Below are 25,523 nucleotides of genomic sequence, written 5' to 3'. Positions count from 1 at the left end.
GAGGCTCTTTAAGAAGAGGGAGAAAAAAGAGGTGAAAGTAGTTGTGGATAACATGTCCGTCGCAGCAGCAATCACACTGCATGATCTTCCTGATCGATATTTCTTGTCAACTATGGCTGATAATTATAGTGTTACCTCAGGCATGAGTAGGAGATCAGGAAACAAGACTCAGCCCTTTTATAACCACCTCACCTTTAATCTTTTGGCTTGTTCGGTGGGGGAAAAATTAAAAGCAGCAACCTAATGGCATTAAGACAAGGATCTGACTCATGACTCACTTCAATAAACCATTTATTCAAGTATTTCCAACTAAGAAAGTATTTACAGTGCATGATGTTCACTAGTGCAGGTCTGAGCTCTAGAAACTAAGACACACTCAGACGCGACGATACAGAACGCGAGCGTAATATGCATAAGAAATGAAAAAAAAAGTCCACCTTTTATTGCTACCCTTTACTCCGTCGTAGTCGTCCCTCTTCCTGATCTAACCAACAAGGAACAAGAACCGTACACGTTAACACACACACAGTTTACTGTTTCACAGCAGGCAGAAACCATTACTGCCTTTTTCACATCATTAAGGTTTCTCCCTGCAAAAAAAAAAAAGAAAAAAAGAAGATAAACAAAACCTCACGGGGGGGAAATACGCTGCCGACACTTCTGCAACACGGCTTACATGTCAGACGACTTGTTCTGTGAAATAAACCATTTCAATCACTACTTCTGCAAAGTCAAGGTGAGGAGAGCAGAGAACGGCGCTCTCCGTAGCCACAGTTCACGCGTAGCGTTTTAAGCAGGTGGGCTGAGCGTTCCATGTTCCCCCCCCCCATGAGCAGAACCGGTTTTCCAGTCTTGACCACGGTCCCGTCTGACTGGAACAAGAATCCACGGCGTGATGTGTAGAGGAGATCCGAGCCGAGAAGGTCCTCACCCCTCACAGAGGACGACGGGGAAATCCACGTGAATGCATGGGTGATCGAGCTTCACGATTCCCTGGAAAACAGAAACGTTCCGTTTGTTCATCGGAAAAGCGTTAAACGGCGTGTTGCCGTGTCAATACTGCTGCGGCGTCCCACCGGCTCACCTGCGGAATCAGGTTCTTCTGGATCCGTTTCAACTTGGATCTTTTCCTGCCATTTTTGGTCACCACCGTCTCCTCGTAGAACTCGTGGGCCAGGTCCCCGTCCTCGTCGTAGTACAAGGAGCTGCCGAAACAGGAAGTCATTACTCCAGATTGCTTTCGTTTGATAAGCCCAGTAATCCTAACCTGACAACAGCCAGTTGCATGTATCGCTCCGCCTAGCTCCACTCACATACATCTGGGACACCGCCATAGGGATTGCCTTTACTGAAGGCTGGGCCTTATCAAAACTCCTTGCATATGATTGGATAAGCCACTTGTCTGTCATCTTTATCGACGTGCTATTTCAACCACTCACACCGAAGCTAACCCGTGACACTGATGAGACCGACGCAGGAAAAACCCCCTTTTTTTTTTTTTTTTTTTTTATGTGTTTGCGCCTTTGCGGCTCTAGTGCAGGGTTTCCCGCAGCGCTATCTTGGCGAGGCGGCCGCGGAAAACGTGTCGTCCCTCTCCCCAAAGCTCCGCGAGCCGGTCCGCGGAAAACATGTCGTCCACCCCCCCCCCCCGCTCCGCGGAAAACGTGTCGTCCACAACCACCCCCCCCCCCCCCCCCCCCCCGGTCCATGAGTCGGTCCGCCTCGCATAAGCAAATTCCTGCGGGAAACACTGTAGTGGCACACCTTTTATTGACAGTGAGCTGACAGGAAGAGGGGGAAGACAGGCGGCAAAGCGCCGCGGGTCGGAGTCGATCCCGGGCCGACCGCGTTGAGGACTAATAGGCCTCCTTATATGGTTCGCGCTAACCGCTAACCGCTCCGGGGACGCGTCCGCGTTGCGCATCCGCGTACGCGCCCCGGAAAACAAAACTTGCCAAATCCGGTCGGGAGAAGGGCGAAAACATGGTTTCCACCAACAAAAGCCTTAAGAGCCGTTCTCTGATGTTCTTTTAATGAAACAATATTAGGTAGATTGGACAACACGGAAGAAATAGCAGCATCAATGCTAACGCTTGCTTCCTCGATGCGAGCCGCCATTGTTGTTGGAATCTCACGGTCGCTTCTCCACTACGTCACATCCATGAAACACCCGCCCTGCGTCCTGATTGGCCAGACCAAAAATTTGGTTGGGGAAATCACTTTCAATCAGCCGTGTCCCAGATGTATGTGAGTGGAGCTAGGCGGAGCGATACATGCAGCTGGCTGTTGTCAGGTTACAGTAATCCACCAAACAGCTGAAATAACCTCGATTATTTGGTCATCAAATGATAGTTACTGATCATAATACGTTTGATTTAAAAAAGAGCCTTTCAGAACACTCAAGGACACAGTACAGAACAAGCAGAGCAGTAATGATAAAACAACCACCAATAAAAGTTAAAAATCAACCGGGGATCACAGAGTATGCACTTTTGAACAGATGGGTTTTGAGTTTAGACTTGAACTGGTAGAGCCGGATTTACAAACATGGCACCAAGTAGCCTCCGAGGACCACATGAGGTGCCTATGAGCCTGTTCTAAAAAAGCAAAATCCACCAGTGAGCTGCATCTAAAGCTCTTCCTGTTTATTCACACTTGCATTTATATAGATTTAAAATTTTTTTTTGTTTTTTTGACCTAAAGTTAAGGTAAACTGACTCTTCTAGTTCAAAGGTCAGTAGCCCTTTGTACGACACAGCACCAATGAAGTAGCCCTCGGTTTCAATGTCTGGAGGGAGAGAGTTCCAGAGTTTGGGAGCTGAACGGGAGAGAGCTCCGCTCCTCGTGGTGCTGAGGCGGGAAGGAGGAGCAGTGAAGTAAACGGAAGAGGACGCTCTAAGGGTGCGATGTGAAGATCTGTGTCCGTATTCACAAAAGTCCTCTCAGAGAGCTCCTATCTTAGCCTAAAAATATTCTACCCAGGAGTTTTAGCTTCTGAGTGATTCAGATCTCTGCTGAGAGCAATTCTGAGTAAGGAAATTACAGATTTTTATCTTAGTAGTGAGTTTCCCAGCTGCTGGGTGTGACGCTCTCTTTTAAGAGCTGCGATCGGTTGATAGTAGGGGGAAAAACCAACAACACACAAACAGATGCGTTCTTACTAAAGAGGAGAGAAATTAACCGATTCGACTAATTAGATTAAAAAATGTGTGTCACGATGATGAAATTTGGCTAAATTAATTGATAGTTACACAGCTTCAAATAGTTTGAATGCACCTTACATCCTCAACATTATTGTGATTTACTTGTTTTGTTTACTTTCTCAGCTCTTTTATATATATATATATACACACACACACACACACCATATTTTTCTGACTATAACACACTTAAAATCTTTACATTTTCTCAAAAATTGATGGTGCGCCTTATATATGATTACCGCTATGTTTACTGACCGATTTTATGTGGTAGAATGTGCTCAAAAATGTGTAAGTATGGGCGTGCTTTGGTGGCGCAGTGGTTAGCGCGCACGACCCATGTACAGAGGCCTTAGTTTAAATATAACCTGTGGTCCTTTGCCGCATGTCTCGCCCCCTCTCCTCTCCCTCCTTTCCTGTCTGCCCACTGTACAAAAAACGAGCCACAAGTGCCGTAAATAAAAACTAAAAAAAAGTAAGTCCGACTTTAGTTAGCAACACAGCTGCTCCGCTCAATGGACATTCGGAGCATCACGGTACACTGTGTCACTACCTGATTGGACCCCTGAGCTGTCTACAAGACTGCCTGACTGTAATGTCTAAACTAGAAGTGCATTCATGTAAGGCAGCCTGCTACCAGAGTACGCGCTAGCAACAATAAACCAAGTAAGTTAATTCAATATAAAAGTAAAATTTATTTAGGCCTTAGGTTAGAAACGGGGCAGTGTCGTCCAACTACTCTGTCCTCCCGACAGAGACGGATAGCTCTTCCTTTCGGATAATATGTGTGTACGCAGAGGGGTGGAGTGATATTACACACGTGGGAAGAATATTGAATGCACTTTATAATCCAAAAAATCCTTTCCCCACATTTTATTCATGAGTATTCAACATCTTTTCTAATATTTATTTATCGATAAAATTATGTTGCTAGAGTTGCCCTTTTAACCCGTCGGGCCGCTAAAACAAATTAATTTCCCCCTATGGAGGAGATATAGTTCATCTTAACTACATATTAATAATTGTATGATTGTTATAGAAGTTTCTGTGCTAATGTCCGCTGCTGTTTAGGCGGTGGAACAGCCAATCAGCTCGCTCTGTTTCCACCACCTTCGTGCTTAAGACACTGTTAGGCTGGCTAGAGGTCCTCCTCATCACTCCTAACATTTTTCCACTTTAGGAGCTTTTTTATAGTCTAAAACACTCTGTGAATAATGTTTATCTTATCGATGTGAAATTCAAAGAAAAATCTTTTGGGAATTTGGGAAATGCTAAGATTTTTCCTAAAGTCGCGTCACCAAGAGCTACTTTTAGTCTTAGGATTCTTTGTGAATACGGGCACAGAGGGTTGGAGTAAGCCAGGTTGTGGATGGCCTTGAATGTGTACAGAAGGATTTTAAATTTTATCCTGGATCTAACCAGGAGCTAGTGGAGCTGCTGTAGGACTGGGCTGATGTGATGAAATGAGGAGGTTTTGGTAATAATGTGAACAGCTGAATTCTGAACCACTAGTAGCTCATGGGGGATTTCTGAGGAAGGCCAAAGAAAACAGGATTACAGTAATCAATGCGGGAGGTGACGAGGCTCTGGACAAGAAGTGATGCACAGTGAGAGGAAAGGGAGGGGCGAAGGCGATTAATGTTGCATAGATGGAAAATGAAAATAGAACGGGCGATGTTATTGATGTGAGAGATAAAGGATAGAGTGCTATGGAGAATAGCAGTGGTCATTAGCAGGTGGAGACCTAAACAACTGGTCGACACAATGAGCTGTCAGCTGTTCCCAATTAAAAAACGTACTTAATATTCACTCAGAACTATTTTTGAAAACCAAATTGCGTACGTAGATCATGCAACACTGTGAGAAAGAGAAATGCCTGGAGAGCTACGGCAACAACTGCACTGCCAGCAGCCTTTTACACGGTTCCTGCACATTTCCAGACCCAGCTTTTCAAAGTCACAATTCCTTTACATTTATTTTAAAATGGAACATACTAACATTTACTTTACATTTAAATTAGAAATTTCTACAGTGGGTCGGCTTTAAATATAGAAAATGGAAGAAAAAAAATTCAAGTAAATTTTATTTATATAGCGCCAATTCATGAAACATGTCATGTCAAAGCACTTTCCAAAGTCAAAAACACAGAAGGGGAGTGAAGAACACAAGTAAAAGAAAAAGGAAGGACATAAGACATTAGTAGGTAAGGAAGAACAAAAAGCAGGGAGGTACAGTGTGACAAGGGAAAGACAAAAGGATGGAAAGACAAAGAAGAAAGGAAAGGAAGGACATAAGCAACGAACGAAAATGAAAAGTGAAGACACAAGAAAGTAATTGTGCCGGGAGAAAAGGAAGCAAGGAAGGAAGAAACTAGAAAAACACAAAAGTCAAATCCCAGACGTTTCCAGCCTGTTTTAAATGTTGGGGTTTTCAAATGACTCGGCAGGGAGAAAAAAAATGAAACATAACTTTGTTGGGTGTCTACATCGCTTTGTGTTTAAAGGTGATTTGTGAGCAAAGGCCACTGAAAGACACGCTTATGTGTCAACCGTTCATGAGGTCGTCTCGCAAACGTCTGGCAAGCTGAGGTTGCCTCTGCCTACAGAGGTGCCTGCAAAAGTTTAAATTTCAATTCACCGTCAGAAACCTTAACGTTTCATTTTATGCCGTATGGATGGTGAACCAGACAGTATTATTGTGATGCTCAGACATCCCCTTCATCCAGACTAGGTGAAAATGTTTTAGATTCACAAGCAGTTCTTTTTACAATATTGCAAAACAAATATGTTTTAATATTGCATTGATGGCGCCTAGATTACAAAAATGAAAAAAAAAACATTAATTGAAAATGAAAAACCCTTCTGCACCTCCTCCTTGTGAAGACGAACGGCGCTGCGTTCCTGGGGCCCTTCAGACGGGCCAGAGACTGCTCACTTCCATCGGCCCCTGAATCCCCTCCGCTGCCTGAGAAAGGCCAGGCACCTTTGGCTTTGGATCCGCTTCCTCCCATCCTCAGAGATACGACATCATTTATCTGCAGCTCACGCTTCCGCTCCGCCCCGTGGCCCCCGACGCGCTCAGTTTCTCAGCGAGGCCAGCAGCTGGAGAGGGGAAAGGGCGCACGGAGAAAAACAGCGTTTAATCAGACGTGGGAATGCCTGGTCAGCGTGAGGTACCGGCTGTTTGCTTAGTGGCCGCTGACAGGCTGCCAGATAACACATGGAGGCAGATTCCTGCGCCTACATTTTCTCAAGCCGGTGGCTCGATTTATCTTTTGATGGCGTAGTAATGTGGTCAGTTCATGGAGTAGAGGGGGAGGTGTTAATCACATTAACAACAGATTCACTAAAGGGGTGACAATAAGCCGACACAAAAAAAACAGGAGTGGTTCTGCAGGTGGAGGCCACGGACATCTTTTCCCCTCATTTTCTTTTTTTCCATTTAGACTGTTTTTCAGTCATTTTGCGTTGGACCATGGTCAGACTAACTGCTGGTAGCATGAGGCGACATCTGGACCCTACAAAGGGTTGCACAGGCGGTCCTACTCCACCAGGAGGGCACGTCGACGCGTGCCGTTTACAAAAGGTTTGCTGTGTCTCCCGGCACAAAGACTCAAGAGCATGGAGGAGATTACGGGAGACGGGCAGCTTCTCTAGGAGAGCTGGACCGTTGGAGGTCCTTAAACCCATCAGCAGCACCGGTATCTGCTCCTTTATGTTAGGAGGAACAGGAGTACTGCAAGAGCCCTACAAAGTGACCTTCAGCAGGCAACTGGAGTGAAAGTAAATGTGCCGCCTGCCACTAGGTATCGGGATGAAATCCTTAGACCCACTGTTAGACCCTTTGCTGGTGCAGTGGGTTCCTGGTGGTTCATGATAACGCCCAGCCTGATGTAGCAAGAATAGGTAGGCATTTCCTGGAAGACGAAGGAATTGATACCAGTAGCTACGTTTACATGGACAAAAGTACTAATTGGAATAAAGGGCCAATTGGAGTAAAAAAAAGCGTAATTTGAACAAGCCAATCGGAAAATGATGATCTGATTAAGCTCAATCTGCATGAAATTGTATTCTGAATGAGAGGGGTGGTTTATGCCGATTGATAATCCGCTCATGTAAACGCTTGTCAGGCTCAAGTTACTCTGAATGAGGCAAACTGTCCCGAGTGCGCATGTGCAGCCGGCGTAAACGTGACGTATTTACGCTGGGAAGCAAAACTGTCGGGGCTTCCTGTGCAACCTGTCTGTTCAAAACATTAAGAGCTCAAAATTATTTATTCTGTGATGACTCAATCGTAATTAGAACCTCGTGAAAGTTCAGCCTGAGAGCTCAGAAGACTGCTTTGTTTACTATGTTTGGTTGTTTAGCAAAGACGGAAGTACTTCCTGGTTGTTTTTTTAGTGGAATTTAATAACTGCGCTTATCAGAGTGGTTCTACACTGAATAAAGCCAGATGCATATAAACCCACATTATGATCAGATTAACTGATTGTGTGCACATTTAAACGGTAAAACCCAATTATTTCTTTGTTTTTTTTATCCGAATACATTTCAATCCAATTGTGAGAATTTGTACATGTAAACATAACTACTGGCTGGCCCCCCATCGCTCCCCCTGTCCTAAATCCAGTAGCTCATCTCTGGGACATCATGTTTAGGTCCATCTGACCCCACAAGGCTGCACCTCAGAATGCCCAGGAACTCAAATATGCTCTGGTCACAATCTGGGAGGAGATAACCCAGGACACTATACATTATCTCATAAGGAGCGTGCTCCAGCATTGTCAACCATGCATACAAGCACTTGGGGGCCACATAAACTACTGAGCATAATTTTGAGTTGGTGTAAAGAGATTTCAGCCAATTAGATGAGCCTGCCAGATCAGGCTTTCTGTGTGCCTGCAGATTAAGTCTTCCAACTGGGATCGGATGCATTTTCAACGTGTTGCTTTAACTCCTTTAGCAGTGTGTATAAATATACATCATGCATTTACACATATAGTAAATCTGTGTGAAACGTATGTGTACACCATAAGAGTTTCTAATTTGGAATGGAGTTACTGAGACAATCATTATAGCTGTATTGTGTATTGAGTTTCTGCTTATTCACAAAGAACAGTGTGCAGAGGATTCCCTTGGGACTATGATCTTTTATTTAATCAACTCAAATTTGATCGCCGTATTATTTCATGTAGGTAATTAGTTTTGAACCTTGACCGTTATGCTAGCTTCACCGAAAGCTAACCTGGTGGGCCACACACACACAAACACATCGCTAAGCACTTAATTCATAAGGCTAGATAACTCCCTATACTAAATAAATAACACGTATTTTCTTAGTTTTGACCGTCCGCATCTGTATTCAACACAAAAAAGCCGCTTAACAACCAGTGAACAAGCGGCACCGTGCCTTTCAGCGTTAGCTCCATCCGCTGACGCATGTTAGCTTCCACGGCTAAAATCACTATTAGCAGGGCAGCTAGGTCATTAACACGCGGAATTCCTCGTCTTTTCCACACAGTCACGCACAAAAACCTACCACGAATCGTCTCACCTTATTACATAATGACAAACAGACAAGCGGAACCATCGCTGCCAGCTGTTCGGCTAGCAGCAGTCTGAGGGGATGAGGCGATCAGCTGATCTCACCGAGACGTGCTCCTCCTCAGGTGGAACGTCAGTGACGTCACAACTCCCACATCCGGTATTTACGTGGAGGGAGATTTGTCCTTTTTATTATTCAATCAAAAAAATAATCTACCTCCATTACGACCTCCATACACACAGCCGAGTACCGCTCTAAAATCACCCAAACGGGATTATTGGTCACAACTTCTGAAACTTGTCATTAATGATGTAATATGGAGTTTTCTGCCGTTTATTTTAGATTGTTGCAACGATTAGAGGGAAAGCCCGACACTTTGAAGCACAGAATCCAAAAGATCTAAACTATTTTTGGAAAAAGATTTAATATCCCTGTTGATATTTAAGGCAACTTACAAAATATTTCTGTCAAATCAAGGCCATTTAAAGGTGTAGTTTCAGTTTGCCAACTATAGAACAATGTTATGCTTAGTTTTCTGTTTTGTTTTTATTAAACCTTTATTCAACCAAGAAAGTCACCGTTGAGATTAGCCATCTGCTTTTCAAGAATATCTTTTTTTTTCTGAAAATCTAATCAAGAAAAAAGACAACCAGGCTCCATCTCTGACAACCTGAATGCTTCAGAGTCCGTTGAAAACTTCCAAAAATCCCTTGCGATTTTACAGCCACGTATAATAATGCTAGATCATGTTGATTCTTGTGCCTCGTCATATCAAACTAAATATACAAAAAGCAGAATTAGCATCCCACCTCTCAGTACACCATTTCAACATTTTACACACTCCCTTAACCCTCTGTGTTTAACTATAAATGTATTAATTTAATCTTTAATCGTCACATGTGGGGTACACCAAGGTTCAATCGGCCCCTTCTATTTGATGTGTATATGCTCCCAATAGCTGAAGTTACAAGAAACAAAATTAGTAACCATACCTACGCAGATTATACACAGCTCGACATGATGTCACCAGGTGACACATCCACGCACTGAACGGATGCTTAGACCAAATTAATGCATTGATGTGTTAAAACTCTCTCCGCCTGAAAAGAAACAAAACTGAAGTTACCGTTGGACCTAAAGAGGAACGAACTAGAGTCAGCACGCAGCTTCAGTTATTACAACTATAAACTAGGGATGCAGGTGAAGTGATGGACTCAGACCTGAACCTTCAGTGTTTTCTAAAGTCCTTACAGTGGCTCCCTGTAGCTCAGAAAATAGGCTTTAAAATACTTCTGTCAGTCTATAAATCAGCGGCTTAGCACCAACATACATTAAAGATGTGTTGTTGCTGTATCAACCCCCCAGACCACTCAGGTCTTCTGTTCTGCTCTGCTTACCCAGAACCAGGCATTGAGAAGCCATATTGAGCTTCTATGGGCCACCAATCTGGACCAAACGTCCAGAAAACCGCAAATCAGTCGAAAAACTGAATTTCTTCAAATCAAGACTGAAAACCCACCTGTTTAGATTTACTTTTGACCAACAAATTTGGTGTGTATTGGTGTTTTCACCTGATACAATTTCATGTTTGCTACTAGTCTCACAACCTGTATCCGTTTAGATGTGTTTGATGTTTTTATGTTTTCATTATGTATAGCACTTTGAAACGCCTTGTTGCTGAAATGTGCTATACAAAAAAAAAAAAAAACTTCACTTAAAAAAAAGCCAATACACTTTTAATTTTTTTTATTAAACGCTGTGTACACCCTCCACACATTCATAAGACTGCTACATTTAAAACTGTGCATAGACTGCCGGAAAAGTGGAAGAAAAACAGAAGACAAACATTTAGGTGATTAACAGAAAGAAAGAAAAATAAACACGAATATAAAAGATGATAAGCAGTGTCCAGTTAAAAGACAAACATGGCAACAGTCATTCACGAATCCAGTCACCTAGAGTGACTTGCGACACAGCTCTCTGACATTCATAATCGCATACAAATGTCCATACCTCAGTCATACTCACAAAGTGACCGCTGAGCAAAGAGTTGTACCCATCGGGGGTGTAGAGTGGACATGGCAGCACGTTGGACTTGGGTGCCGTGAAAATCCTAAATACCTTTCAGCTATAGAAATGGGACATTTTATAAAGAATAACGATCTAAGATTTTTGGGAACGTCTGAAATGAAAATGAACCTAAAGGGTCAAAGCATTTTTGCTTTAAAAACACGTCCATTTAGTTTTCTGTATTTTAAAACAGACTCGGTTAAAGTATGGTATTACCATTTGACAGGTTTTCACAAAAATAGCCGAAATATAAATATATAAAAAAAAGTCTTATCTAAGCTGAAGTCTGATAGCTGAGGCACAGAATAATCAGATGGCACCCGTTAGGTGTAGAATATCACAACCCCTGTCCCGTCTGCCAGTCTTCAGTCCTCTCAACTCATTCTCTCAGGCACAGACTCTCCAGGTGTAAGGCACTTCTCATCTCTCGCATCATTTCACACGAACATACGCGCTAGCTCTTTCGCTCTCATAGTCTTGCGCCCTATCTCACTCTCTCGTTCATCCAAGAGGTGTTTTTTTTTTTTTCCATGACGTCTTCTCCGGGATCTTTGCGTGCAGCCGCGACCGGTCACGATCGACCGGTGGGGAGCTGCGCATCGAAAACCCCGAGCGCAGAGCGGTTTCAGCCCGGGGTCGAGCCGGACAGCGCCTCCAGCATCTTGGTGCGAGCCACGGTGTATCGCTGCACGATCTGCTTGACGTGCTCCTCCTCTTCACGCTGCAGGATGAGCAGGAAGTTCTTCAGCTCGGGCATGGAGAAAGCATGCCACTGCAAAAGAGGAGGGACGAGCACATAAAAAGGACATGGTAAGATTCATTAAGTCCAGAGGGAACGGTAGGTATAGCTTTGATGTGGCTCTCTGTGTGGACGCTTCACTTACATTCACTTCACCAGTTTCATTTTCTTTCAGAACAAAGCTGAGGACCTTCTCGTTCGGCCCGGCACTCAGGCGTAAACGGAGGGGCCGCTCGTCATCGGGAAGCTTGCGGAGATATACTGATAGAGGCAGAGGAGTTTTTTTTAAGTATCAAAATACGATCAAATTTCTCATTTGTACCTTTTTGTTTTTTTAGAAAGAACCAATACCTTGGTCGTGGCGCTCGCTGCGCTCAAACAGTGCAAACTTGCCGGGATTGTCTACCACAGTGAACTTTTTCAGCAAAGCCTCGATGACCTCGCGAGCAGATGTTCGGGAACTTATGTGCAAATGCTTGGAGGCGTCCTTCGGGAGGTAGAAGGAGGTGCGACGCTTCACCCCGCTGGCTCGCCTCCCTCCAGCATCAGGACCTCCTTTCTTTGGCGCTGGAACCGACACAGGCCGTGCTAGTTTGAATTGTACCTTCACGAAACCGGTGTAGGAACCATCCTTGTTCTGTTTGAGAAAAAAAATATATTATACAAAACGTGACATCAAAAAATACAAAAAAAAAAAAAAGGTTTTCGGCTCAAACTGTTGTCTAGGTTGACAACAGTTGACTAGGTCTAAACGGCAACTACTCACCATGTTCATGAACAGATTGCTATTGATCTGGGAGTTGTATTCCCTCACTTTCTGCAGAATTTCAGCAGTGGTCAGCTCCTGTTTTCCAGACTCAATCTGTTCATCCTGGAAAAGACAATAAAGCGTTACTTTCCTGAAGCACCAGGTGGCGGTGTTTCTCTCCAATAGGTGCATTTTATTACAAACTAAATAAATAAATACACATATCCTTTTTTCTAGTTGAATCCCCAAAAATTAAATAAATATATATAAGCGGAACAATTTGGAAAAAAAAAAAAAAAATTGGGTGTCTAAAAAATATTTTCACATGCCACTTCAAAAAGTGGTTATTAGTAATCTACATAAGCATGTTTCATTGATTTTACTCATTATTATATCTACAGCTCCTGACACAAGCTGCCATTTGTTCGGCATGAATAAGAGTGTCATTTTTAAAATAGCACAAAATGTTTGAACATTTGTTTCTAAAGATAAATCCGTTTTGCATATGCTCTGACAAAGAGTCAAAGACGCCCTATTAGACCTAAACATCCTTCTCCATACTTGTTGTTTGGACTCTTAATGAGTTCTGATTTCTTTTCCCTAAAGGTTCACACAAGTTGCATCAGACTCAACTTCCTGACAACGCAGCACATGCAAACGCAATGATGTCAGCCCTGATGGGGCCTGCTTAACCCTTCTGATCCCTCTGCGTAGGCCTAAAGGGAGGAGGAAGGGAGGATGAGGAAGAAGGAAGAGGGGAATAAGTTGCAGCTGTGTAATGACTGCAACCAACGGCATTGCATTCCTCAGCTTGGTATTCATGTAAAAATAGCTCCCCCACCAACTTCAGACTCCCACAAGCGAGAGAGACAAAGCTATCCCTTGTTTCAAAGCCACATCCTATTAGGTCAGCTGCCTAACAAACCACACACCTACAGTCATGTTGCAGTCATGCACATTTGGCCTCTGGCACATAGATGACCAGTAACCTAATTTGGCCCCGTCCTGCAGCACACACGCCTTCTAATCAGACTATTCACCATTTACTAAGCCGTAGTAAGAACTGAGAACTTCAGAAAAGTTAAGCCGAAATATCTGAAATGCGCCCATGATGCTTTTCTTGATCAATGCTGATTTCTTTGAGATTCGACCTGCTGATTAAGATTAAGATTAATTTTAATGGGGGAAAGAAAGTTCTGCAAAAATTACATGATTACATACTTTTTTCAAGCCGGCCTTTATAAAAATGTACATCAAAATGCATGCTTGCGGCAGATGCATTTATACACAGAAAATAGTGAGAGTTTTTAGCACTTCTCAGAGAGAAAGAAATTCTGATTTTTCAGTGTTTGACCTGCTGATTAATTAAAACTCAAATGAGTCTGTGGCTGACTAATCGGTGTATCTCTATCTGGACCTTCTAATTTCAAAACCAACTTTCTGATTTATTTATTTTTAAAAAAGACATCCTGGAAGAAATGACAGATACGTGCAGCACATAGATCAATGTCAAGCTAAGGATCAATAGCCCCCGATCCTTAGATGGAGCATGGAGGATTGAGAGTTAATGTGCTGCTACTGAGTCAATAAATCAATGAGTCAATGGGAACTAACATTTTGCAACATAGCAGGTTTTAAGGAACACACACGTAAAAACCGTGCCTCCACATGCCTGCATAAGGAGTGTCACACAAACAAAGACCGGGTTTACACAACAACATAAAACAAGGCTTCTGCCAGGCAAGATGATGTACAGGATTATGTCTACTGTAAACTACCTTTGTTTCTCAGGGGAAAAAAGAAATCCGACACCCCGGTGCGGGCGTGTGACTAAAAGAGAGAGATACTGATCAAAACTAAGATATTCCGTGAGTCACTTAGAATTGAGAAATTTGTCAAAGAAAACCCGAAAGACGAGGCGCCAATGAATGGTGGGTGTTGGGCTGGAAACTTGAGACGCAAATCTGCGTCACAAGATCATAACATCTGGGAGGATTTCAACGGGAATCCTTCTGTGGGCCTGGAACTGTAACAACGAAAGAGAAAGCAGCTCGTATTTAAGCGTGCGTTGCCCAAACGTTTATTGAGATTAAAAATGAGTTGAAAATAATAATTAAAAAAAAGGTTTTCGGGTGCGGAAACCAGAAAATAGAGGAAGCAAAACTCCACCCTTAAGCAGGAAACTTGTTCGGCAAGGGTCACGCCTGCTGGAGTTCCCTGGAGCTAACTTATCATATGATTCTTAAAAGGTAGAAACAGTGTAGAAATGTGCACATTTTTGTTTACCGTGTTAAACACGAACTAAGTTGTTTATTTGTGTAGGAAAAAAAAAAGAAGAAATAGGAGCGAAATAACGCGAGAGTTAACCACCCAACCCTGTCAGCTGCTCCCACTTCCCCTTTCACTAAACTTTTATCACGCCTTATCTGATTTTTATTCACAGCTGCTTTTCTTCCCGTCTCACCTTCTTAACGTTGTTATCGGTAACGTTGGGCTTTGGGGTTTTGGGGAAGAAGGATGTCCGGGCGGTGAAGTACTGCTCGAACTCGGAGTCGGAGTCCTCCTCGCTGCAGTAGCCGCTGCTGGTGGAGCTGCCCCATGTCATCTCGAAGGAGGGGGTCTTTTCCGAACTGTTCGCCTCGCTTGCCATGCTTCTTATCGCTTCGAGAGCAAAAAAAACGATCAAAACTAAACTTTAAACTTCTTTTGTCAACACTTCGGGAACGAGGTTCTGATTTGGCAGCGACAACTTAGCTAAAGAGAAGCGCCTCGGCTAAATGACCGGTAACTGTAAGCTAGCTTCAACGGTTGTCTCGCGCACGATTGAACAGTCGCTATGAGTCCTTCACAACAAACCGCGCAGCCTCACCCGGTTTTCCCCTCCCTCTTCCTCTCTTGTGTCTCTCAACTACCGGCCACGTTTCCAATGTGTGTGAAACAGGATGTATGGCAGCTCTCCGCCCCGCCTTGCCGTGCTTCCTTCCTTCCTCCCCCCCTCCTCCTCGGCCGAGTCCCCACCCAGACCGTTGGTTTCCAGTTCAGAAATACACAAAACGCCGAGGAGGGTCGCGATTGGACGGAAATGCCAGAGCCTGCACTCCACCCCTCTCTGCCCGCAGATGCGACTTTTTTTCGGCACCAGCAATCTCAGAGAGTGAACGAGCTCTGCGAAGCCGTCGCACTTTGCACAGATAGTTTGTGATAGAGTTTCTTCGCCTGCCTTGTCTTTCGTGACGCAGCCGGGGTTCGAACCCGTGTCCCCGCATCAAAGGCGCAGACAGAGCGAGTGATGTGTCAACAATAGCAGTGAACCAGAACATCACTTTGGGGTTTATTTGTTTTTAAGCACTTCAGATCAAATAGTGAGGCTGAAATTGTTATTTCAAGCGTTCGTCTACGTTAGTTTAGATCAGGGATCACCAGCCTATTTTAAATGGAGAGCTACTTCATCGGTTCTGTGTCATACAAAGGGCTACCTGTACTGACCTTTGCTTTATTTTAAATAATATAAACATGCTTTTATTGCTATTGTTATTTTTAAATCTATGTAAATACAAGTTTTAAGAAGAAAGGAAGTGCAACTGAATGAAATAGCATTTTAAAAGCAGCTCACTGGAGGGTTGTGCTATTTCTTTGAACAGGCTTGGGGGCACCACATATGGTTCTTGGGGGCTACCTGGTGCCCGCGGGCACCATGTTGGTGACCCCTGGTTTAGATGATTATGGCATCGTTACAGCTTTTGTAAACAAAATGTTAAAAAAATTTAACATTACATAAAGTCAATTAAAAAAATAAAAATAAAGCAGAAATGTTGTGTTATGTTTGTGTCTACTACACAACCATTTGGCACCCTCCACAAAAGGTAGTTGCTAGAGAAGCTGGCTACAAAGTGCTGTGTCCAAGAATATTTTAGGGTGAGGTTTAGTGGAAGGAAAAAATGTGGAAAACTGCATACAAGCACCAGACATAACTGCAGCTTTGTGAAGGAAAGCCCAGTCAGGAGTTGGAGGGAGAATCACAGAACGTGGAGTGTGGCCAGACCCAGAGCTTCTAGAGCCAGAACACGTTGATGTTTCCAGGACTTGAGCTAGAACTGTCACGCTTCTTGAGTTAAGTCACTGTAGAACCGGAGATGTTTGAAGCGTTTTGACCAGGCGGAGGACAAGCACTGTTGCTCACTGGTCAAAAACCTTCTTTATAGACTGAAACTAATTTTACGATTCATTAAGTATTTTCAAGAAGAACATGAGAGACACCAGAGCCAGCGATGCAGACATGAAGGGTGCTATTAAAGCAACCTGGGCTTCCTTATCTCCTCAGCAGTACCACAGGTTCATCACCTCCGTACCACGCTGCACTGATGCAGTAATTCATGCAAAAAGAGCAAACGCATACTATACAGTACATGGCCATATTTTTCAGTAGGCCAACATTTTAGTGTTAAGCATCGTTTTTTTATTGGTCTTTACAATATTCAAATTAAACATAAACATGTAAAATTTTGGTTCCATTAGCTGTAAACCATAAATATCAGAAAAAAGAAATAAACTCCTTCAATATCTTTGTGTAACCCTTTTAAAACAAGTTTCTGAAATAAACAATTAATATAAACACAAAGAGATGACTAATTAGCCTTGTCTATTAAATAACTAAATACAATTCTAGAAGGAAAATAATTAAATACAACATAACACAATATAAAAATACCAACCGTTGTACTTAACTTTGATATAAAACCAAAAAAATTATGCAGATTTTTTTTAATTAGCCAACCATTTTAAATGTATTCATTTTACTTGCATTTTCCCCTCCTGACTCGTAATGTCAGATTGAATTAACACAAAAGTTTGAACGTCCTCTCACAGAGGAGGTATTCTGCTGCTGCTCCATCCTCCGCCTCCTCACCCTCCTCCTGAATGTCACGTGATGGGGGCAGTTACCATGGTTACACCACACACAGCCTGATGACCAGTTAGAGTTAAATAACCCAGAATTTAAAAAATGCACACCACCAATTTTTTTTTTTTACACCAGCCCTGTTGTTACACAATTTTAGATTCAAACCAAGCTTGAGAAGGATGAAAAAAAAAATAATAATTATAATTCTGTTGAAAAAGAAGCACTGGACCTCCGACCTACAACTCCCAAGATGCTAGATCTAAAATGTAGCACTTTGCAGTTAGTAAAGGAGAAGTATTGTGAAGAAAAGGAATAAAGATTTAGGATTTAAAGAAGGAAGTCAGAAAAGCAGAGTTCCTTTTTAAGTTTCAGCAGCAAAAGAATCAAAGCAGCATTTTCAGCTTAAGAAGCCAGAGAAACCTCATCAATTTTCGTGCATTATGTCTAATTTTTTATTTTAAATAACGTTTATCACTAATTATTATTACCAAAGTCCACTAAAAGCTAATAACATCTCCTGGCCAGAAAGCCAACCTCAAAGTTTTTGAATGCAGTCGACTCGGGGAAGATGGTAATCTTTTGGTCTGACGTTTAAAACGTGAAGCGAAACAGCCTAAATTAACCACATGTCGTTCCATAGTTACTGTAAACAGTTTAAAAAATGTTATGGCCCTAACAAGAAGTTACTTTCCCATAGCTACTTCTCATCTCACATCCTCGTGACATCCATAACGTAACAACTTTATGGATGTCACCCCAAACTACTTTCAGGCAAAAATCACCCGAAAGCCCAAAAAAACCTGCGACTTATTGCTACAATATTCCCAACAAGCTTAGAACAAAACCATTAGCTGCCTTTTAAAGCAAAATTTTAAACATTTAAAAAAAATTATCAATATCAAATTTCTTTATAATAAGTCTTGAAAAGTTTTAAGGCAATGTTTAAACAATTTGTTTCAGCCATACTGGACTAAGAATATGAATAGTTGCTGACAAAAAAAATCCAGGAATTTCTCTAAATGGGAACGCCCGGGCCGAGACGTTATGGATTAAAGTCCTTTCAATTAGATGCCAGAGGCTGAAGTGGGGCAACAACATTTTCCCTCGCTCCCCAATAATCAGTGTTACTTTGGCAGCAGACGGACAAACTGCTGCATTTTGTTTTAAGTAAAAGCAGTAGTAATGCACATTTTAGTGTTCATTCTTTTAGTAGTCAAGGGTTTCATATTGTGAGGATAACAAAACAAAACAATAGTCCAGGCATGTCGATAAGAACATGATTAAAGAGATTAAGTATAGTATGAACAATGAATGCTTCATTCAATGATTCAATGGAATTTACACATACAAATATAATGTATAAATTATGATATATATCTAATTATATGTATGATTTTGTGATTATGTCTCAAAAGGAAAAAAGTTGTTTGAAGAAGTGAAACTTTTTTATTCATACCCCTTCTTCTTTTTATATTTATGAGCACCAACAATCTTCCTGATTCCTGCTTTATTTTTGGGTCCATACTACTCAAAGTGTTAAGTAAGTAAATAAATCAATGAGTAAATAAAGCACCCATTGGTGTGTTCACTGTTCTTCTCTCAGCTCACATCTATTTAAGAAATCCAGTTTAAACCTTTTCCTAAACATTTGCTTTAATTTGACTCTGAGTTTGTTCCTGGCCTTCACCTCACTTATTGAAATGCACATTGTCCTCGTGTTGATTCGAGCACATAAGTTTAGGTTCTCCCTGTAATTATGCAAATTATGCCCACACTCTCTCTCAACAAACAGTTTGTGGATGCTGTTTGGTAGCCGTTTTATGTCTGGCTTCATACGTTAACTGTGATATTCCAAATTCTACCAGATCTGAGAATTTAAGCAGCAAGAATGAAGAATAACGGATTAGTGTGGCGGTGACAGCCAAGCCTTTTGAACCATCCTTTTTCTGAAGCGTTTAGAGCAGTTTGAGTGACGCCCTGTGGGTGGTAGCCCAGACTTCTACACAATAACTCAGGTCTGGGAAGATCAGTGAACAGTAGAAAATGTATAATGCTTGATAATTTAGAAAATGTTTTGTTTACTAAGAATTGCGTTTAGTCTGAACATATTTTCTGTGAGGTTTCCAGCAGATTTTATAGTCAACAATCAGCTCCAAGAATTTAATTTCATCTGCTCTTTCCACCTTTACCCCATCTATTATACCTTTCACATCTATATTTCCTTCCTTCATAATTACCAAATAAAACAATATTATCTTTATTAATCTTTATTAATAACAAAGCACCATTATCTCTGAGCCTACATTTTGATCACTGCACTTTATATTTTAATGTTATCTTATTCCAACTGCACGCTCATTACACTTTCGTAAGCAACAAAATTTCGTTCTGTATGCACCCTGTATATACAAAATGACAATAAAGTTGTCTAAGTCTGAGTCTAATATTAAAACAGATCCACAAAAAACTATTTTTATTCTCTAAAAGTTATCATACAGTTTTCCCTCGAAATAAAATAAGCAGACCTAAGCGCCACAGCGGCTTCTGACCTTTCAAGAGCTTATATCATTTGGAATCCTACTACTGCTACTATTAATAAAAATAATTTTGAAGAATGTTTCAAGTTTTTTTTAATTGAAACAACACAGCCTCCACACCAATTTACTTAGCAACTGAGCAGAACCAATAGGGCTAAAGGTATTCTACCCTGGCAGTATTTTTTTTTTTTTTGCTTTTTATCGTTTCTTCTCCAGTTGAGAAGCTGGCTGAAACTGAAGTTGGAAAAAAAAAAACACATGTAGATGACTATTCAGGAAACACTTGGGTGCCACCTAGTGTGAACCTGGAAGTCAGGTAATGTGATGTGCTGCACCTAGACATCCATGTCCATGCTCTGTAATATGAGGTAGGCCACATCTAAACAAGTGATAGATGACATGAGTCAGAGTTGCAGGGCTGAATGCGCTAATGTATAATGTTTTAATTCAATCTACCACACACATTTTTAGCAGCCTACATCTCCGACATTCTGGAGCCATAGAGCTCTCCTCGCAGTTTGAGATTTTCGGGTCAAAGGCTGCAGGTGGTGCGAGGAGAAGAGGGGATAAATCCTCCTGAGCTGGGGCGGGGGCCTAAAGGTTGTGTCCTGCATCTTTGCGCCGTGTTGATTCTGTTGATTCTTTTAGGAAGCTTTTCAAGACTCGTTTAGTCAGACTGGCTTTTAACTGGTTTTATGCCGTTCGATGTTACATTTGTGCTGCTTTTACCTTATCTTTGATATCTTCATCTGTGTTTTTTATACTTGTTTTTACTGTAGGGCACTTTATGGTTTTGGCCTGTGAAACCTGCTATATGGATAAAATCTACTTACTTACTTAAAGGCCTTCTAAGGCCTTCTAAGAACAGAAATGTCATACTTTTCATACATTTCAATTACTTTTGCTGCCTTTTCTTTGCTGGTTTATTTGTGTCGTAGAACAAAAATGGTCTAAAACAGACGACTTTATCTGTAAAAAGATATAAGATAAGAGATAAGATAGGCTTTATTGATCTCAAATTGGAGAAATTCACTTGCCACATCGGCTCATAAGAGAAGGTGCAAAAGTAGGAAAGGTGCATCAGTTATATACAGTGAATCTTCATATACACAGTGGATCAAAGAAAAAGAGAAAAATAAGAATAAAAATGCAAAAAGAAATAGGAATGGGTATATGATGTCTTATTCACATTCACGGTGAATATCTGTTCATTTTTGTGTTTAACAACAGCAGAAATTAAATAGAAGATGTGGCCAAACATATAACAGAGAAGAGATGATGTAATGGATGGAAAACATGAATAGAAAAAGTCAGATTGCCGGTAGTTTCCAAAACACTCTTCAAGCGAACTAAGAAGTCACCGTGTGCAGCAGCGTCTTCAGACATTCAAAACACGAACACCGTATTTACTCTTTCGTTTTCTTATATAGGAAACAAAAATGTGCAAACGAGCGTGCTGTTGTCCACCTTTTTCCTGCGGCTCAGCTTTTCTGGAAATGAGGCGTCCAACACTCAAGCTTTTCCGCGCAGATACGTGTTCCAGTGATTGAACTGAACCGACCCGGATTTTTTTTTTTTTTTTTTGCACAAAACAGCGTTTGGTAACAAACTTCCCCTTTGAATCACCTGACTTCTCTTTCCAAAGCTGCTGCTGTTTATCGCAAATCAGGCTTGAGCAAAACACTCTGGCAATTCAAAACAACATTAGATGACCTGTGGTTAAGCCAGGTAAGGAAGCTTTTTAATGCACAGGTTCCGGTTTTTTGCTTGTAAAAGCCCGTCGGTTCTAAGCAACCTGCACTAAAAGAGGCTTATGGAGAAGTCCTGATTTAACAGCCATGAATAGGAAGAAACAGCGCCTACTAGGGCTCCTGTTCCGCCTGTGGACGAGCGTCCGCTTCCAACAACCATGCTTAGTAAGTCATCGCAGCCAAACACAATAGGGGCCTTACCACATTGGTGTCTGTCTCTATGGTGTGCTCGACAACGGCCGTGAGGTCCGCCGCAGAGCCTCGCTCCCAGCTGCAGTCCAGCCGGATCAGGGCACGGCAGCGGTAGTGGCACGTGAATCTGCAGTCTGCACATTCAGAAAGGTGCTGGGTTTAGAGCAGAGACACAACTAAAGATAAATAAATAAATAAAAATACACACTAAAAATGCTTATAAATGGATGATCTTCTTTTACTGCAGCTGCAGCAGTTACAACAACTGTAGGAGCTGGAAATTGATTAGCTGGGGCTTGTATTTAGATGACAGGTTAAAAAAAAAAAAAAACACAGGTGCTGGGTCCCAGTTATTAAATGTTCACTTATATACAGAAAGGCTATAATTTATTTATTTATTTTCTTTTTCTTTCTTTTTTAGGTATCACATTACACATGTCAGCTTAAATAATAATACATATGATTTAGCAATGGTATCAAGGTGTTACACGATTGTATCTGTTGCTTTATGTCTGTTGGTTGTGCTGTTCTTTTTGCGTCTCTTTCCAGGTGATGGAGCAGACAGAGGACGTTTTATCATTCTCTTCCTTTTATCACTTCTTTCTTTCACCTCTTCTCTTTCTTTTTTTTTTCTCTTCTTGTTCTTCCTTTACTCTCCTACTTTCCCATTGTAGTGTCCATATAATTTGAAATTCTCCCTGCAGGAATCACAATAAAGCTATTTACACGCACAAATCAAGCGGAGCATTATGGCGAAAGCCGTACTGCTCCACTTGTGAAAGCAAAATCTGTCGAGCTCTATTTGGCATTAAGACATCAATTCTTATTGCCACATTGCTAGACAGGACACTGGGGAAAAAAAAAAAAAAAACACTTGACGTAGAGCGCAAACTACAGCCGCTTTTCTTCTCTTCAGGTGACTGAAAGGATCATTCAACGAAGCTCAGTGACCAATGAGGGAAACCGATCTTTGCAGCTTTGATTATGACCACAGCAAGAAAACCGCCCAGGCAGTCGTAGTGTGCTAGAAGCGTTTGCTTTTAAACCGGTATTAATAATAATAAATATTATAAGCAAAACAAGCATGTAGCCTGCATGGTCTGCAGAACTGGCGGGATGCTTCTGTGAGTAGCTCTCATCTTCTCTGTCTTTGTGGTTTCCGAACACACAGACGTACATCATAGACACATTGTCGCTTAAAATAGCTTCCCGGACCCTGCTGGTGTGACGCACTCGATAGCGTGATGCCGCCACCAGCGTAGTTTCACCGTCGGGATGACGTGCTCAGGGTAATCTACTGTGCCGGTCTTCCCACCACGCATGGTGTGTTGCATGCCTGTAAGAAGCGTGATCCGTTGCGGGCATGGCATTAAACACCAGGACGGATAGTGCCGAGGGTCATTTAACGCCAAACCTGCAGCACTGGTTGCATTTCTCGCTGTTGAAGTAACTCGGTCTTTGCTGTCCTTGTGCGGGCATACACCAGGCACAACTTCAAACAAACTTCAGCTTCCTATCAAGCCCAACCAGCCTCCCCCACCCTAGCCACGGACAGCATCCCGCAGCATGATGCTGCCACTATTTCCTAGTGGGGATGAGCGGCGTTAGCTTTCTGCCACACATGATATTTGCCTTCATTGCTCTCCCTGACCGCGCGGAAGCGTACGGAGGCACAGAAACGCGCGCGGCAAAGACGCTGAATCGACTCACTGACACACCGCAGGCTCTGCTTGTAGAGGCCCCAGATGAAGTCACCGCACAGGTCGCACCACGTTGGCTGAGCGTGGCTGCAGGGTTGGAAGTTGTGTCCCTCTCCTCTCTCCTCCACGAACTGGGGGTCCTGGGAGCTGCTCAGGACCCGGATGATGCCCGCGCGGCTCAGCAGGTCGGGCACCTTCCCCGGGCTGATCCTCAACGCGTTCGTCCTCTCCAGGCGCGGGGGCGAGCATGGCGAATGCGGGCCCGCGAGTGCTATGTGGTCTCCGCTGGAGTTCAGGTCACGGAGCTCGATGAACTCCCCCCAAGACATCACGAAACCGTCAGAGCTGGGCTCCCGACATCGTCACTGAGAGAGGGGGGAAAATGTAAAAGAGTGTAACCTGGAGTAAACTCTGTAGGAATGCTGCTAGGAACATTAAATAGACAGATCATTTTACCCAATGTAAAATAAATGAACTTCCATCTTTTAACCAAAGTGGAAACACTACTTTTTGTAATGGTGACGTTCATCCTGAGTTACTCAAACAAAAACAAGACAAAGCGAATCAGAAATAAAAAATCTTTCCTATTTCTTATGTGCAAAAAGCGATGATGTGGACCAGAACCAGTCCTCGTCCAGGCTTGCTTGTCAGTTTCAATTTATTTTTTTACGTTCTAAGGAAAATCAACAAGCCTCTTCTTCATCTTCAGTGGGGTGTTCTTTGTATTTTTCCTATTTTGAAGAGAGGCAAAGAGACCCGGGTCTTGTGTGTAGGTCACAGTTTAAAACAAAAAGTTATTAATTGTTAATTTTTTTTTAAAAAGTAGTTACACTACCAGTCAAAGGTTTTGACATTTCTTATTCAAAGGTTTGTCTTTGTTTTTATTATTACCTCTGGGAACTCCTTCAAAACTGCGGGAAAACCATTTCAGGAGAAAACCTCATGAAGCTCATCGCGAGAAGGCCACGAGTGACCAAAGCAGCAATCAAAACAAAAGGGGGGGGGGGGGGGGGTATTTTAAAAAATCAAAAACGTATAAGATGTTTTAATTTCACAGTTTTGTGTTTGATATAATTCTATATACTTTAGTCAACGTTTTGATGTCTATACAATATATTTACAATTTAATATAAAACAAGTCATATAAAACAGGAAAAGCCATTGAATGACAAATGTGAGACCAGCCTTTTCATTGGTAGTGTATATATAAAATAATTTAAGAAATAGCCTCTGTTATATTTATTTGACAGGATTGCAAAGGGTAGCGATAATAGTCCAGAGCATATTCATAAAAACAAATATTCCTTAATGTATTTTCCCCCTAATTAAAGTGATATAAACAATACATTTATTATAAGGATTTTTATTTTTTTTAAAAAATCTTTAACAGGCTATTTATAAAAAGTCGGGAAGGCATCGTTTCTTTTTTTGTCGTGTTTCTTACATATTAAGAAAGTTTATTAAGAAAAACACAGGAACAGTTCACCTTCATTTAGTCTTGTGACTATAAAAAACATTATCGTACATTAAAAAAAAGAAGTAACACAATAAAATAAGGTTGTTTTTATGAGTCCTTTAAGAAACAAAAACTGTAACCTTTAGCCTTTATGTTCTACTTGTTTAAGTGGGTAAAAGTGGAGCAGGAGCTGAATGTGCGACTTACCAGAACAGAGGAGAAAACCACCCCGTTGTGGTCGCTTTGTCTCAAAACTTCTTCCATCCGAGGAGGACGAGGAGGAGGAGGAGGAGAGCCAAAACTTTCCGCAGAATCGTCGGACTGGGTCCAGGCTCCGGAGCAGCGCAGCCTCGGCTACATCTCCGGGAACCGGCCGACCATCACCGGCAGCGGCGGCAGCAGCGAGCGGAGCGCGGAGGAGAGACGTGCGGAGCTCAGCCTCAGCAGAACATCACTTTTCAGTCGGCCTGAGCTGCCGAAGGAGGAAGCGGGTGAAAAAAAAAAAAAGCCCGAGTGAAAGATGAGACTGAGCCGCACCGACATCCGGAATGTCTTCACGTAGGGGTGGGTGGGTGGGTGGGGGGGTGCTGCCGTGTCTGGAGAGCAGCTGAGTGGGCGGACAAAGTCCCCAACCCCTCAAACCTTCGGTCTCAGGAGGAACACACTGAGGTTTTATTTGCAGAGGC

General features: G+C 42.3%; 2 protein-coding genes across 4 annotated transcripts; both read right to left on the bottom strand.

Moving 5' to 3' along the window:
- Positions 1-274: 274 nt before the first annotated feature.
- Positions 275-8,881, bottom strand: tusc2a (tumor suppressor 2, mitochondrial calcium regulator a). Its single transcript, XM_036151504.1, has 4 exons — positions 8,754-8,881; positions 6,068-6,301; positions 1,085-1,205; positions 275-993 (listed from the first exon to the last, which is right to left on the bottom strand). The coding sequence occupies exons 2-4, from the start codon at positions 6,208-6,210 to the stop codon at positions 928-930; spliced, it is 330 nt and encodes a 109-aa protein (XP_036007397.1). The 5' UTR covers positions 6,211-6,301; positions 8,754-8,881; the 3' UTR covers positions 275-927.
- Positions 8,882-10,475: 1,594 nt separating this feature from the next.
- On the bottom strand, positions 10,476-25,272 carry LOC105933673 (ras association domain-containing protein 1). 3 transcript variants are annotated; one of them, XM_036151502.1, is made up of 8 exons: positions 25,045-25,265; positions 23,400-23,746; positions 21,691-21,815; positions 14,766-14,962; positions 12,320-12,424; positions 11,905-12,190; positions 11,699-11,814; positions 10,476-11,586 (listed from the first exon to the last, which is right to left on the bottom strand). In XM_036151502.1, the coding sequence occupies exons 2-8, from the start codon at positions 23,708-23,710 to the stop codon at positions 11,440-11,442; spliced, it is 1,287 nt and encodes a 428-aa protein (XP_036007395.1). In that variant the 5' UTR covers positions 23,711-23,746; positions 25,045-25,265; the 3' UTR covers positions 10,476-11,439. The 3 variants fall into 3 exon arrangements, with proteins under 3 accessions (XP_036007395.1, XP_012728760.2, XP_036007396.1); XM_012873306.3 differs by lacking the exon at positions 14,766-14,962 and having other exon boundaries at positions 23,392-23,746; positions 25,045-25,272; XM_036151503.1 differs by lacking the exons at positions 21,691-21,815; positions 23,400-23,746; positions 25,045-25,265 and adding an exon at positions 15,171-15,304.
- Positions 25,273-25,523: the final 251 nt, after the last annotated feature.

This window comes from Fundulus heteroclitus, chromosome 20, assembly GCF_011125445.2.
Source record: "Fundulus heteroclitus isolate FHET01 chromosome 20, MU-UCD_Fhet_4.1, whole genome shotgun sequence".
Lineage (NCBI taxonomy): Eukaryota > Metazoa > Chordata > Actinopteri > Cyprinodontiformes > Fundulidae > Fundulus > Fundulus heteroclitus.
Note: the sequence above shows the minus strand (reverse complement) of the source record. Positions and strands in the feature narration are given on the sequence as shown.

What these genes read in the sequence shown, in the direction of transcription:
- tusc2a (XM_036151504.1), bottom strand. Translation starts at nt 6,210, where the DNA reads ATGGGAGGAAGCGGATCCAAAGCCAAAGGTGCCTGGCCTTTCTCAGGC. An exon ending in TTCGTCTTCACAAGGAGGAG is followed by an intron (nt 1,206 to 6,067) that starts GTGCAGAAGGGT and finishes CTGTTTCGGCAG; the next exon opens with CTCCTTGTACTACGACGAGG. An exon ending in AGAAGAACCTGATTCCGCAG is followed by an intron (nt 994 to 1,084) that starts GTGAGCCGGTGG and finishes TCTGTTTTCCAG; the next exon opens with GGAATCGTGAAGCTCGATCA.
- LOC105933673 (XM_036151502.1), bottom strand. Translation starts at nt 23,710, where the DNA reads ATGTCTTGGGGGGAGTTCATCGAGCTCCGTGACCTGAACTCCAGCGGA. An exon ending in TAGAGACAGACACCAATGTG is followed by an intron (nt 14,963 to 21,690) that starts GTAAGGCCCCTA and finishes TTGCTCTCGAAG; the next exon opens with CGATAAGAAGCATGGCAAGC. An exon ending in CCGATAACAACGTTAAGAAG is followed by an intron (nt 12,425 to 14,765) that starts GTGAGACGGGAA and finishes TGTCTTTTCCAG; the next exon opens with GATGAACAGATTGAGTCTGG.